Raw genomic sequence first — 14504 nt, forward strand, 5'->3', positions numbered from 1 at the left:
CTCAGTCTAACATGATGAAGTTAGTTGTGTGAGTTTTATTTAGTTTTTGCTAGGAAAGGTCTGGACGGAGTTTTCTGTACTTGAGTTTTGGGCCCTGATAGAGGCTAACGTGTTGTTTTAAAATGACTAATAAAACGAGCATTGATTGTTTCCTGCAGACACTAACACGGGCTGTTTGTCACCCTGGCTCACTCTTCCTCTATCTGACTTTCTGTTTTTTCCTTCTCTAATGCTGAAAATAGCCCGAGTCACTCCATTCAGCCCCACAGGCATTTCAGGAACTACAGCTCAATCTGCCTCTGTGTATCTCAGTCACTGATAGCCAGGAAGGAACTGTCATTACTGTGAGGTCATTATGTTCACATGATCAGTGAGCACTAGTACAAGTGATTTTACTGATCCTAACATGCTGTCATGGTGCTTTTGAGTTTCAGATTCTTGATGAACATTTTTTTAGTTTGGGTTTATGTTATTATTCTAACGGTGAGTTCTGTTACTAAAGCTTTTATTCCTGATCTTTACATTGTGGTTTTCCTAGTAAGTTCTGGTCCCCGTGAACTTTATTATTATTCAAAGGTTGACTGTCAGTTCTTTTGGTTTCAGGCTGACTCTGCTTTAAATGCTTGCTGACATTAGGAAAGTCACTAAAGGTCTGTTAACTTTAGAGGTCTGCATGTGCACAAAGTATAGAGTTAAAGTTAGGACATAAATGTGCTGCTGCAAAATAGAAAATTGGAATTTCTGGTTTGTGATCTTTTGCTTTGTGTCACTGATACACATTTACCTGTAACTTCATTGGATACACCTTGCTGAGTTGGACCGGCTCCTTTTTTTTCTTCCAAGCTTTCCTAATTCTCTGTGGCATAGATTCAACAAGGTGCCAGAAAAATTCCACAAAGATTAATCTCCATGTTAACAAGATTGACAGACAGACAGATAGATGGTGCATCATCCTGCTGAAGCTCTGTGGTCATACAGGGATGGACATGGTCAGCAACAGGTGCCCAAATTGTGCTTGTAGCCATGCTACCAAATGGTGAATCTACAATCCAATACAGCGCTATTATTATAACATGGCTGTAGGTATGATATATGGTACCTGGGACTTTCCGCCATTTTTTAGAAATGAAGAAGCCTCTTACATGGGAGGTGAAACGATATCATGAAACTTAGATATTTCTTAACAAAGTGGCTCACAAAATCTTTTTTTCTTTTCATGCTTCAGTTTGACACCATAATAAGGTTTTCAGTTCCAGGTAAACTGTAAAAGAAGACTGTAGTTTGGACGGGGATGCAGGAGTTATGTGAGGACAGTATGTTAGACAGAGCTGGGACAGAATTTGGAGGTAAAAAGCTTTCTATTGTACGCGTCAGCTCGTGTTTTTATGCAGTGTTCATAATAACCCAGAAGAAGCTTTTGGAAAGTTTAATGCAGGATGACATCAGCGAAGTGCAAAACAGTGTTTGTTTTCTTCTCAGACATCGTGTCCAAGCCTTTAGGTTTAACGCAGCTGGTTAACATGGCAGCCTGTGAGGGATCCGAGAGCTCAGCTTTACCTTCATGCGATTGAACTGCTTCAGCAAATAAACTGATTTATTTATTTAAAGGATGAATTTGAGATCTCCTTTAATTGTTATGGTTTGAAATAATTTTGATACAAAATACAAATCATACAACTTACTTGCTTAGACCAGCCTGATCTGATTGTTTAACAGAAAATACAGTTTCATTTAAACCTTTAAATTATGCTTGAGTGAATCGTGTATTGCAGGATGCTAGCACCATAGATGAGCTGGAGGAAGCTCACCTACAGTATTTTACTGTTTTTACATTATGGCTTTGATTTTTATTCTTTGCTGTAGACTTGGTTCCCTCAGTGTTTTCCTCTCTGTTCCTCACTCTGTCTTTGGTCTTTGTATTTTGGTTTCTTTGCATCCCTTCTCAGGAAAGTCTGAGTTCAGATGAGCAACAGTGAGGTTTTAGTTCCAGAAAGGCTCATCAATCAATTCATCTTCTCTTTGTCTTTTATCAAAGCATCTGTTATGTTCCTGTCTGTGTTTGCTGCTTTGTTCCTGTTTGATTTTTCTGCATATTCAGTGTTCTTTTGATTCTGGTTCTGGTTGGACTTTTGTATTTGAGACTTTTGATCAGCCACAATAAAGGCCTGCCTCATTTTTTATAATGTTTGTGTTGTATCACTCGGCACGGTCCCTCATTTGACTTTCCTTTGTACATCAAGACTGTAGATTTGTAATAATTGAAACAATTTCTCGAGACACGCTTAAAATATTTAGATTACTAAAAGATCTGAAAGATATAACTGTTAATATGAGACGCCTGATTAATTACCAATAAATGACATTAAAACCAAAGGCCATGCTGGGAAATAAATGATCCCTCACAGGCCAAAGTTTTAGGAGAAACAGATTGTCTCACACCACGAACTTTCCAGTTTCACAATTAAAAACATTACAGGGCCACATGTAAATAAATAAGTGATCACACTCAGTCACTCGAAGGTCAAAATACAAGAAAATGTGCTGCAGACAGTGTTTCAAATACAGCATTTATTATTAGTGAAATTCACCGCATTCGTCTTTGTCTGCTTTGTGTAGTCTTTTTTTATTAAATCACTTAAAGGAGAAAAGCACACTGGATGATTTGATGTTCTTTTATTGCAGCCGGCACCCCGTGAGTGTAACAAATGATGTTTCTGACCATGTGAAAAACATAACAGCGCTTCTGAGGCCACGATTAGCCTACTTTGAACGATTTGTGGACGAGTAAAACCCCTGGTGTGTTTGCAGGGTTTAGGAGTTTACTCGTGGGTGTATGTGTGTGTGTCTAATCCAAGCTTTAGAGCCCGTGTCTCTGCTCTGTCCGTCTGCATGCAGCCAGAGATTACTTGACATGATCTGGGACAGGTATATAGAATACTGAGGATTAGTGTACAGAGTATACTTTGAGTGTGTGCATACTGTAGTATCTGCACAGGAAGACTGTGTGTGTTTGTGTGTGTGTGTGAGAGAAAAAGAAAAAGCAACACTGAGATTAAAAAGTGTATATGTATCTGTGAGCGCTGTGGTGTGTCGATGCACTCCTATCCCAGATTACCCTAAATTTATCTTTCGACTGCCGGCTGACTATCTGGCGTGACATCACCAGTGACATCACTGACGATAACACAGGATGTCCTTTTCTGATTGACATTTTAATCTTTTGGCTGCAGAATATACAGGATTTGATAACAAAATTATTGAGAGGGGATCAGTACTCCGCAGATCACCTTTAAAATCATAAAGTGCTTTTTCTATTTATGTTAACAGAAATAAACGGACACTAAAATGAGAGTGAGCCCACGGTTCTCAGCTGGAACAAAGTGGAGTGCCCACCCTGGTTGGAGTTCAAGTGATCTGGAGTCTTGTTGATTGGTGACCTGGGGAGGAAGTGGCAGATTGGTGCAGCAGTAGTAAAGATGATCTTGCCCTCACCTATCCACAAGTTTTAGGTCGTGACCAGAAGAATGAGATCATGGATACAAGCAGCAGAAATGAGCTTTTTCCAGGGAAAGTCTGGGTTCTCCCTTAGAGATAGGGTGAGGTGCTCAATCATTCTGGAGGGGCTCAGAGTAGAGCTGCTATTCCACATTAAAAAGAGCCCGTTGAGGTCATTCATCTGACCCGATGTCTCCTAAGCGAGGTGTTTCAGGCAGGTCCCAATTGGTGGAGACCCACAGGCAAAGATGGAGGAGATACCTCTTCTTTGACTGCTGCCCCAGCGACGCAGACCCGGATAAGCAGGATTGATGGATGGATGGATTAGGCTGGGTTTGCCATTGTCATAGAGAGAATTGGCCGTGTGTGTTACTCTGTGTACAACCAGTTATGTGTCACAACTAATAGAGTAGGACAAGATTCGAAAACAAATTAAAGATTCAGTCTTTACTGGGCCAAAAAGTAAAGAGGGCGTCCATAAAAATCAGACAAGCAAACCCAACAAAGAGTATTCAGAGGCAAACACCAGAAAACAGAATTATAACACTAAAAAAAACTTCACATGGAGTACAAAGAGAATCTGCCACTGAAAGACGGGAAGACACGCATTAAACTCACATTAAAAATGAAAGAAAAGAAACGCCAAAATAAAACAAGAAAAAGACAACAAAGAAAAACAGTAACTCAGGATTCAAAGTGAGACCTCACAATATTGATTTTGTGAGGTTATTAAGCTGAGATCAGTGTTGTGATGACATGGATGAAGGACTATATCATGCTTTTGTTGGACAAAATCTGCCCCTGCTCCTTGGTCACCTTCATATCGCCCAACATTAACATGTGTTGTTTTTTTAATACATTACTTTTGTATTAAATTTATTTTTCACTTGAATATCACAGCTGACTCACCTGTTGTCTGCACATAATGAAATCCAGCTGCAGAGGTGGTCTTGACTTCATACTGGGATTTTTAGCTTTGAATGTAATCATCGCTACCAGCCACAATAACTCCTTCAAAATAAGAGTTTAAATATGGCTGATAAATTAGTTATTTAATCAGCATTTGGAGATTGGTGATCTGATTCCAGCCAGTGAGTCATAGGAAACAATCTTACTGAGTTTGAGTCCATATAAAATAATATCTAAGTGATATTAACCTGATTTTTCTTTGATTGCAGGTGATCCTGACAGTTTACCTCAATGACACCCAGCAGATGCTAACTGAGGTCCCTGTCACTCCAGCGACCAGAGTTATCGATGTGGTGGAGTACTGCAAAGAGGCCGGTGAGGGGGAGTGTCACCTAGCTGAAGTATGGAACGGGCATGGTGAGTCCATTCATTGGTTGATAATGCTTATTGATTAGTATCACTTAAGGAAAGCAGCACATGCTGCAAATGCAAGACATTAACTTCATGAAAGCTTTAAAGTGGAGACGCCGAATGCATTATTCAGCAGCTGCAGATTCACACACGGAGCTGAAAAGTGGCATCATTTGATCAGTGTCAGTGGCCCTTTTAGGTGCTTAAATTCTGTCACATCTCTGGTCCGGTGGTGGATGCTCATATTAAAACCAAACTTTCAAATAAGGAGGTCAGTGTAAGTACAAATAACCCCAGTAAGCTGTAAGCTCAGTTCTGCTCTGTTTAAGTCAGGTTTTCTGCTCTCGCCTCAGTGATGTCAAAGAGAGGGGATATCCCTAATGTATCCCTAAAACAACCCGCTATTCATATCTTCTGTTAACTTATAATCATAATCCATCCGTCCATCTTCCGCTTATCCGGGGCCGGGTCACAGGGGCAGCAGCCTAAGCAGAGAAGCCCAGACCTCCCTCTCCCCGGCCACCTCCAGCTTGTCCGAGTGAACATCAAGGCATTCCCAGGCCACCCAAGAAATATAATCTCTCCAGCATGTCCTGGGTCTGCCCCGGGCCTCCTCCCAGTGGGACGTGCCCTTGAACACCTCACCCTGGAGGCGCCCAGGCTTATAATCATAATCAGTAAGAAATCTTGACCAAAGTTAGAAATCAGCCAAGACAAGACAGGATATTACATCTAGAAAATTAGCGGGACTGGACTATTCTCACAGTGCATCTCTTTATCCATACACTCGTCATAAAGAGTCCAGCTCATATAATTACTACTGGCAGTCTGTCTTTGGAGCATCGGAGCACTTGCATGATTATAATCTTGCATTAAGAGACAGGATAATCGACACGGCGTAACTCAGATCTGAGTCACTTGCTGTGAAGCTAATTATAAACCGAGTCAGACCTACAGTATGCTGCGGCTTCAGCTTGTGAAATCAAGAGTGCTGTGTGCTCCAAGTTTACTATATGAATAGACCAGCCCATCTCATTCACACACTGAGGGCGTCCATTAAAGCATGGCCCACATTCATTCAGTCATAGCTGTCGACGCGGTGAAGCCTGCGCAGTAACGGCGGTGCGTTTGTGCGGCTTTGTGATGTGACTGAGCGGCCAGACAGGATATAAACGGCTCTAATACTACACCATGTCTTCGTGAGTGTCTGTGTAAAGCAGCACATAATAGATGGCGGCATAAATTGTGTGCCGAGTGTTGGTGCGTGACAACAGGCTGTGCCTCAAGGGCACAGCTGGCTTACTTCACTGTGAAAATATTGATTCTCTGGGTTTTTTTCTGGCTTCATTTTTCCACACTAACATTTGCAAAAAAGGGTAAAAATAAATCCTTAAAGCCCCGCTCCACTCAGAAAGAGGTTTGGGGTTTTGTGCGTTTCACTGTCACTGTGCAGACAATGGTGATAGGTTGCTGTCTTGCATATGCTGCATATATGTTGCAAACCTTTCATGTGTGGCTTGATGTACAGCCAACAACAATACAGCTGCAATTTTGAATTCTTATTCATTATTCCAAAGCAAAGATTATTCATTCTCTTATAAGGAGCTTTTGCACAGTTTGTAAAAAAAGACATATTTTACAGTATCTATGTGTGGAGGATACGTTTATAGACAATTTTGGCCGTACACGACGTGCACAGGTAATTTTTTGAAACTAGTCAGTGAAATTATACATGTCGACCTGATAAAATTGTAAATGTGCTGTTTAACAAAGTAAGAATTCTGAATTATCTCTTTCTAGCTCTATAACACAATAGTGTGACGTTATGTAATTAGTGGGATCTTTGTCAAATGTTTTCTCACCCTTCGTCTGTTCTCAGAGCGAGTTCTCCCTCAGGAGTTGTTATTGTTGGATCTCCTTCAGCAGTGGGGAGCCAGGAGGCCCGAGGTCAGCTTCTACCTCAGACACTGCCCTTCCTGGACACAAGGTACAGCAAAACAAATACACATACACACTGAATTCATTAAAGCTCTCAGTAAAAACTACGTTTATATCCAGCTGTTGGTGTTAAACCAAAAAAAAAAAGGATTTGGGGGTATTATTTGAAGAGAACGTGGGAAAAACACGGTATAAGTGCTGTGCATGAGGTTTAGAGGTGAGTTCAGGGTCTCGGTCAGTAATTAGCCAGATAAGATGATTAGAGTTACATAATGGCAGGGGTGTGACGGCGAGGGGGCAGACAAATGCTGCTGAAACGCCAGGCGATATTCTGCCAAAACAACTCTTTGATGTGCTGGCAGCCATAAAGAAGAACTTTGTGAAACCAGGCAGGCGAAATGACCCGATTTTCCCCCGTAAACTTCTTAATCAACGAATGAGCGATTGTGTAACGTTTGTTGAGAGTTACCGGCCAAAGCATTCATCAGCAGGCATGTACTGGCGTCACTGTAGCGCTGGTGTGTTTTTGTGCCTGCGTCTGGTGCTCCCCACAGGGACGGGACAACCTCACCACCTGCTGGTTCCCGTCTTGCCCCTCAGTCATTAAAAAGCTCAATTATCATTCATTAGAATCTCATTATTATCGTCTGTTAGCGAGCTGTGAAGTCTTTTCAGAAAAATGAATTAATCACCACCAAGTTTTTTTTCATCTTGGCTCAGCCCATTAAAGCTTTCTCGTGTCTGTTGAGATTTTTTCATTATGGTGTCTGGATCTCAGATTTTATCCAGTCGCAGTTCATATGCCAGGAGATCTGTGGTAACATAAAAAGAACAGCAGCTCATTTGGTCTGCTGCTGTGGAGCGCTTCTCTCTCCCTGTGGTCCGCCTGCTTCTTTAGTACAGATGTGGTTTTGAGCTGTGAGCGCACGTAGCTACAGAAAGAGTAACATCATCTGTGCTTGTAAGGGATGGATTTGTTGGTGCAGCCCCCTGCGGCAGCCAAACTGTCCCACACTTCTGCTGCCAGCTTGTGTTTGGCTCTGCACCTAATACAATAAAACAGCTTCTTAAATGAGCCAATAGCTCTCCAGGGACTGGAGCATCACATTACCCTAATGCATTACCTGCTCCTAGGCTAATTTAGCTTCATCTGCCCTCAGTGCCTTATTGAAGGTGCCTGTGGTGAGTTTGCACTTCCTGTGCAAGGATATCACTTTCCATCATCAAGACTTCTGTAATTAATCCACATTACCTAAAAATTATTGGTCCGTCCATGGAGAGCAAACTGGTCTTATTTGAATGGAACAGAGGTAACTTAATAGAAGCAATATGGCCCACAGCACAGATTGTATATGAGTGATGGATGTAACCAATGTGTGCTTGGTCACATCCATGGTCCAAACAAATATGTTTGAAAGAAGGATATAGGCTAACGTTTGCAAGATGCATGCACAGGCTGTGAGTATCACAGAAACACGACTAGAATTTCATTAAGCAGTTCGTTAGTTCAGGTTAGCATTCAGAAAACCAAATTATTTTTAGATATCTGTATTAAACTCCACCACTTGGTGCAGTCATTCATTCCCAACCCAGAGAAGCAACCCTCCTCACCTCAAAGGGCGCCATAGCTCATCATCAGACTAGGATACCTCCTGGATCCCTCTGAGGTGAGGTGTCTCAGCATGTCTGCTGAGTAGGAAATCCTGACACTTCTGGAGTGATTACATCAAAAGGAAGGTCTGAGCATTTCTTCTCAGACCGCTTTCCCGCGATAAGAGTCAGATTATGGATGGACTGATGGATCGATGTCCCACGGTGAAAACCAAAGTGCAGAGTACACAGTATATTTAGTTATTGATCTGCTTGATGTGAACTTTCTCTCTGCTGGTGCTTAAATACAATTTTAACTACTTTATTGAATGGGGAGTGCTGCTGTGGCTGCTTTATTGGCTGGAGGTGAAAGTTGGAGCTGCCTGGGATTAGCCCAGATTGAACCTGTCTCATTTGAGCTCAACTCTTTGAGCGATCGTGGCTCAAAGAGTTGGCAGTTCGTCTTGTAACCGGAAGGTTGCCAGTTCGAGCCCCGGCTCGGACAGTCTTGGTCGTTGTGTCCTTGGGCAAGACACTTCACCTGCCGCCTACTGGTGTTGGCCAGAGGGGCCGATGGCGCGATATGGCAGCCTCGTTTCTGTCAGTCTGCCCCAGGGCAGCTGTGGCTACAAATGTGAGTGAATGAATAGTGGGATTGTAAAGTGCTTTGAGGGCCCCGAAAAGCACTATATAAATGCAATCCATTATTATTATTATCTTAGTAGATCTAAGATGAATCCTGCAATTAATAGATTAAAAACAGATAAATACAGAGCTACATAATTACATGTAATTAAGTTATTTTAAGGTATTAGTAAGAGATCCAAAAATGTTGAATGATCAACATTAACATGAGTATAGATTTGTAGAGATGAAGAGGATCATCATCAGCATGCAAAAAAATATCTTGTTTGCACAGAATCTGTTTGAAGTGCTGTTGTACTATTATGGTTTCTTATGACCAAAATTGACAAAATTGATAAAGCCCTCTCCAAGTACAAACTCTTCTAAGACCTCAAATGAATAAGGCAACTCTACCCGATCAAAAGCCTTCTCTGCACCCATGGACATAATAAGCTCCTGTATCTTATTCACTATAGAAAACAGGATAATTATAATTTTCTCATGTTTGTAAGAGGTGCTCTGTTTTTAACTAAACCAGTCTGGTCTGATTTAACTAAGAGAGGGAGATAGTTCTCGAATCTTTTAACCAGGATTTTGGGGAAAGTTTTGCCGTCAACATTGGTTAAGCTAGTTGGGCGATAAGAGCCTCACTCGTCAGGGGGTTTATCTTTTTTGGATCTCAGGCTATAAAATTAACTTTGATAAAATCAAGAGCAATGCCAGTTGGTTTTATAGTAAAACTTCACATCCATCTGTTTCCCCTTTCTTCTGGACTGACTCTGAATTGACACCTTCTTGAGGCACAATTTGACCAGAGTGCAAAAAGAAAAAAAAAAAGGAAGGACCTTACAAGATGGATGAATCTGACAGCTTCATGGATGGGTAGAATAACTCTTATAAAGATGAATATCCTGCCAAGATTACTTTATTCTGTTCAGTTGTTACCACTATATATTTCTAAGATAGCAAAAGAGACTGAAAAAGACTTTTCTAAATTTATTTGGCAAGGGAGAAGACTGTGCAGCTCTCTGCAGAGGTTTATCCTTCCCTAACATTAGACATTATAATTGGGCATGTCATGGCAGGCTCATCCATGAGTGGCTTTACTGTTATCTTAAACTCCTTTTGAGAAATGGGGATGTAATGCCTTTGATTTAGTAGGAGAGCTTACATGTAGAAAATAAACCCAGCTTCAAAACGAAAGACAATCCAATTCTTCCAAACACAATGATAAGATGGCGAGATATAAACAGACATAAATTGGTAGGAAGGATTTAGTTACCCACATTACACCTCCTCTCAGCAAGAGAGATTTTCTCCCTGCTTGTATTTGGATCCTGGTGCAGAAAAGGTGTCAAACTAACAGCAGACCTGTTTGATGAAAATAACAAACTTATGACCTTTGCCCAGTTTCAAAATACCTTTGGCCTTCCTCAGAAAGATTTTTATGCATATCTTCAAATTTGTCACTATGTGACGTCGCAGGATTCCTGCTCACTTCCAGGCTCCATAGAAAATTATTGTGAAGTTTGCTTTAAATAAAGGTTTTATTTTGGGTTTTTACAACATCCTGCAGAAATAATATAATCACAATGCTGGGAATGTTCTCAGGATGATTTACAGAAAGCCTATGGTGAGGATATTTGGGAGGTTTAGTGTAAATGATCCCATTCCTTATTTCTAAGTAATAAATAAAGGAATTCAATATAAGATAATACATGGAAAATATGGTGTCCTGTGGTGAATCAAATACATTCCAACAGGTCACCCCCTAGGAATGTGTATTCACTGTTTTTGGGAATGCCCTTATATTTCCAAGTTTTGGAAATATGTAGTTAAAAGATAAGTGGAGTTGTAAAAAGTAAAGTTTGTAAAGATCCTGGGCAATTTTTATTGGGGCTGCCCAGTGATCTATGTGCTGACTAGGGATGGGTATCGTTTAGGTTTTATCCGGTACTTTTGAAACGGTGCCGGTGCTTAAACGGTGCTCAAACCGGTGCTTAAAGAATGGAGAACACCAACTTTGTCCAAAAACCTCTCATGTTCAGCTGTTTTTTTGTGAAAAGATAACAATGTTAGCCTTTTCTGCAGCTATGGGGCATATATGGTATCACTCTTGGCTGGAAGCAGTGCTTAAACAATGGAAAAAACACAAACTTTGTCCAAAAACCTCTCAAGTTTAACTGTTTTCCACTTTTTCTTTGGTCATTTTAGCCTTTTTGGCCAGGGTGAAGGGAGCATCTGCCATCAAACAAGAAGACAGCCGCATGTAGCTATGATGATGTTTGCTAGTTCACCTTACATGCATTAATGTAATAACGTGGTTAGCCTACTCAACGTAAATTACACACGAACAACATTAAGCTACTCACGCAGAGAAGAACGGCTGCTGCTGCCGTCATCATCCGTCATCGTTTCTGCTACACTGGCAGAGCTAGGGGCCAGGACTCTATTCTTCGGGTTTTTGGGGGATGTTGCTCCGGCTCCGATAACTGGCAACCCACCCCAGTAGATGTGCACGGTGTGAGGTCTCGCAGCAAGCTATCAAATACGGCGCATTTCTGGGCGCTATGCGTCGCCAGGTGTTTCATCGGATTTGAGGTGTTACCTCCTTTGACAGTATCACAATCAGCTTAAAGCACTTGTTGAAGGCTGCTGAGTTTGCATATTTTGCTGTGAAGTACAGCCAGACTTTTGACCGGTCCTCCTTGGACATTTTTAATCTGTAGCTCTGCTCTAAAAGAACGTACGTACCTGGCCCCGCCTACTATCCTCGGAAACGTAAAATGATTGGCTAGAATCTAAAGTGTATCACAGCTCAGGAAAAAAAAAGCACCGAAATAAAGCACCGAAATGTGCGCTGCTTTTCGGTCTGGTTACTACTGTTTATGTCAGAACCGGTGCCATGACGGTACCCATCCCTAGTGCTGACATCCTTAAAGGAGAGCTTACATTCAACTGAAGATATTAATATGTCATAATAATTAATTATGACATATAAGGACAGATAAGTGGATCCCTTTTTTTCTTTTTGGGTGCAAAAAAAGGATTTTCTCTCTTTTTTTTACTATATTGTTATTGTTCTTTTTGTGAACACCAATTATGTCGTCAGTATTTGCTGTAAATATTCTCTATTTTGAAAATACAGTGTTAAAATAATAATAATGATTAGTATGCGGTGGACGGGAAAAGAAAGCAGATTTTCACATCCTGTTCGTTTATCCTTGCGATAAGGCGAACACGCGCGCTTCGGTGGTTAATTAAGGCCAAGGCTCTGTTTCTGTGTGTGTCAGTCACATGTCTGCCAGGTCACAGGGCTCAGCACACCCAGGTCCAGTTTTAATATGCTGTTTCAATATCTCTGCACACTTTTCTTTTCATTGTTCATTTATATGCAGGAAGTCAGCAGCCTTTGGAGCAGAGCTGGACCACAGCAGCAACAGCAGAAAGTGCTAATGACAAGGTTGGTACACACACACACACACACACACACACACACACACACATACACACACACACACACATACACACACACACACACACACACACACACACGCACACACACACACATGAGGAACACGACAGGCCACGTTCTGCATCTCCAATTGGCTCAACCTCAACATCCAGGCTTTCATTGTCTCCTGAGATTTTGATTCTGTACAGTTACAGCATGTTTATACACACAGTCTATGTTTTGTATATGTAACTACAAAAAATATATATCATGCAGTTATTTAAGCATGACATATCAGAGGTTTTATTTCTAAAACTGCAGGATTCATACTGATGTGCATGCACCAAAAGAATATTCTGATTTATTAAACTGGGATTGTTTCTGTTCCTCTGAAGCTCCACGTTAGGTTCAGGTTTGTAAAATTTCATCAAAACACCTCTGTTATAAAATTTGAAGATGAGGACTCGGTGAAGAGCTGCAGCACACAAACAAACATCCACAGCTTTGAGACCATCCATGTCAGTTATGACTTCCTTGATTCCAGATAGCACACGGCCTCTTCAGGCCACAGCTTTGGGCTGTCTGTGGTTTAACCTGCAGCCAGTTTGGCATAGCGCCATCATGGCCTGTGGGTTTTGTCATTGTGAGGTTCAGGTTATTTCTCCTTGTTTAGCTTCTGTTTAAGGTTTTGTGTTTTGCTTGGATTTTGCGTTCTTTGAGTTATTAATCTTCTCCCGCATCTTCTTCGTCGTCATGATTAGTCTCTCGTGTTTTGTATTTAGTTTTACTTCTTTTGTATGTGATTAGTTTTAGCTGTGCCCCATTTCCCACCTGTTTCCTCTTCCATTGATTGCATGTCTGTGTGTTTGTATATAGCCTCAGTTTCCTGTTGTTTTTGTGTGTGTTAATGCCCTGTGTGTGCTCTTTCCAAGAGTTTGGAGTGTTATTTTTGTTGACTTAATTGAAGGTTAGTTTTGATTTACTTTGTTTTGTCTGCGAGTCCTGCATTTGGATTCTGCTTACTGCTAGAAACTGTGGCAAGAGCAACGACTGGAAAAGGAGGGAAATCGTGGCCTGTAAAGGTAAAGTATACTAGCACAGAGGTGACAAACATGCAGCCCGGGGGTCAAAAGGTCACCTGGATGTCTTTGCAAGAATGGAAAATGCAGTTTATTCTCATTTGTTTGTTTTTTTAATAAGCTGCACTGCTGCTCCTGGTGATGTCATGTCAGCAGTCTTTTGCATACATAGAAATATCTGGAAAGTCAATTCTAGATCTGAAATGGTTAGAACTCAAAATTCAAAGTCAACATGTTTTTGCTTTTGCAGATTCGCTGTGATTTGCAAATGTAATAATACATGCTGCTGAAATTAACTACTCGGGCTGTTTTTGTAAAATGATGAAGAAATGATGTAAGCATTAAAAGACACTTTGGTTATCATGCAGCAGTTTTACAGGTCCGGCCCACTTGAGATCAGATTGGACTGAATGTGACCCATAAACTAAAGGGATATCTGGCAATCTAAAAGGGTTAACCAAGCTTGTTTGTACCGCACATATTGGTGTTTCATGCATGGACCAATAGAGATACACTAAGTGTTTATTGGTGAGCTTTAAAGGTGGATTTGGTTAGTCATACCCTCTGTTTGCAGAAATGTTCCTATAATTTATTTTGATAGCTTTTGGGTTTGACTTTCAAAATAAATGCAAGAAATAATCCCAGTCAGCGAAGGATAAAAGACATCTGGCTCTTTAAACTTTCCTTAATAGCATTTAATTTGAGGAATACAAAATAAACCCCGTAGTCGCAGCGAAGTAATTGTATGAGTGTGTCTTTGTGAGCCAGTATTCCCACACGTACAGCACAATGCATGTGCACGTTTGCGTGTATGTATTTGTCTGTGTGTGTAGTGCAGCGGATTAGCCGGGGGATTAGTGACAGTGATGATTGAACTGTTCTACCAGGAACAACCATGCGAGCACACAAACACAGCACATGCACTATACACGCACACTGTAATTGCTGTTTATAAATTCACAAAGAGAAAAAAAGGGTAATTAGTCTTTTGTCACCAGCCTGAG

General features: G+C 41.1%; 1 protein-coding gene across 4 annotated transcripts in view; it reads left to right on the forward strand.

The window, feature by feature from the left end:
* LOC147306677 (apoptosis-stimulating of p53 protein 1-like) overlaps positions 1–14504 on the forward strand; it is a 56593-nt gene that overhangs the window by 10742 nt on the left and 31347 nt on the right. For 3 of the 4 annotated variants that reach the window (XM_086275647.1, XM_086275646.1, XM_086275649.1), the window contains exons 2-4: positions 4674–4821; positions 6695–6802; positions 12366–12430. In XM_086275647.1, the coding sequence (XP_086131773.1) occupies positions 4674–4821; positions 6695–6802; positions 12366–12430 (321 nt within the window). Of the gene's footprint in view, positions 1–4673; positions 4822–6694; positions 6803–12365; positions 12431–13340; positions 13504–14504 lie in introns of those variants that run through there. The other variant, XM_086275652.1, reaches the window with a different exon arrangement.

This window comes from Aulonocara sp. 'chitande type north' Nkhata Bay, linkage group LG19 (assembly GCF_057382095.1).
Source record: "Aulonocara sp. 'chitande type north' Nkhata Bay isolate Kocher_YH1m ecotype deep benthic linkage group LG19, A_spYH_male_GT1.1, whole genome shotgun sequence".
Lineage (NCBI taxonomy): Eukaryota > Metazoa > Chordata > Actinopteri > Cichliformes > Cichlidae > Aulonocara > Aulonocara sp. 'chitande type north' Nkhata Bay.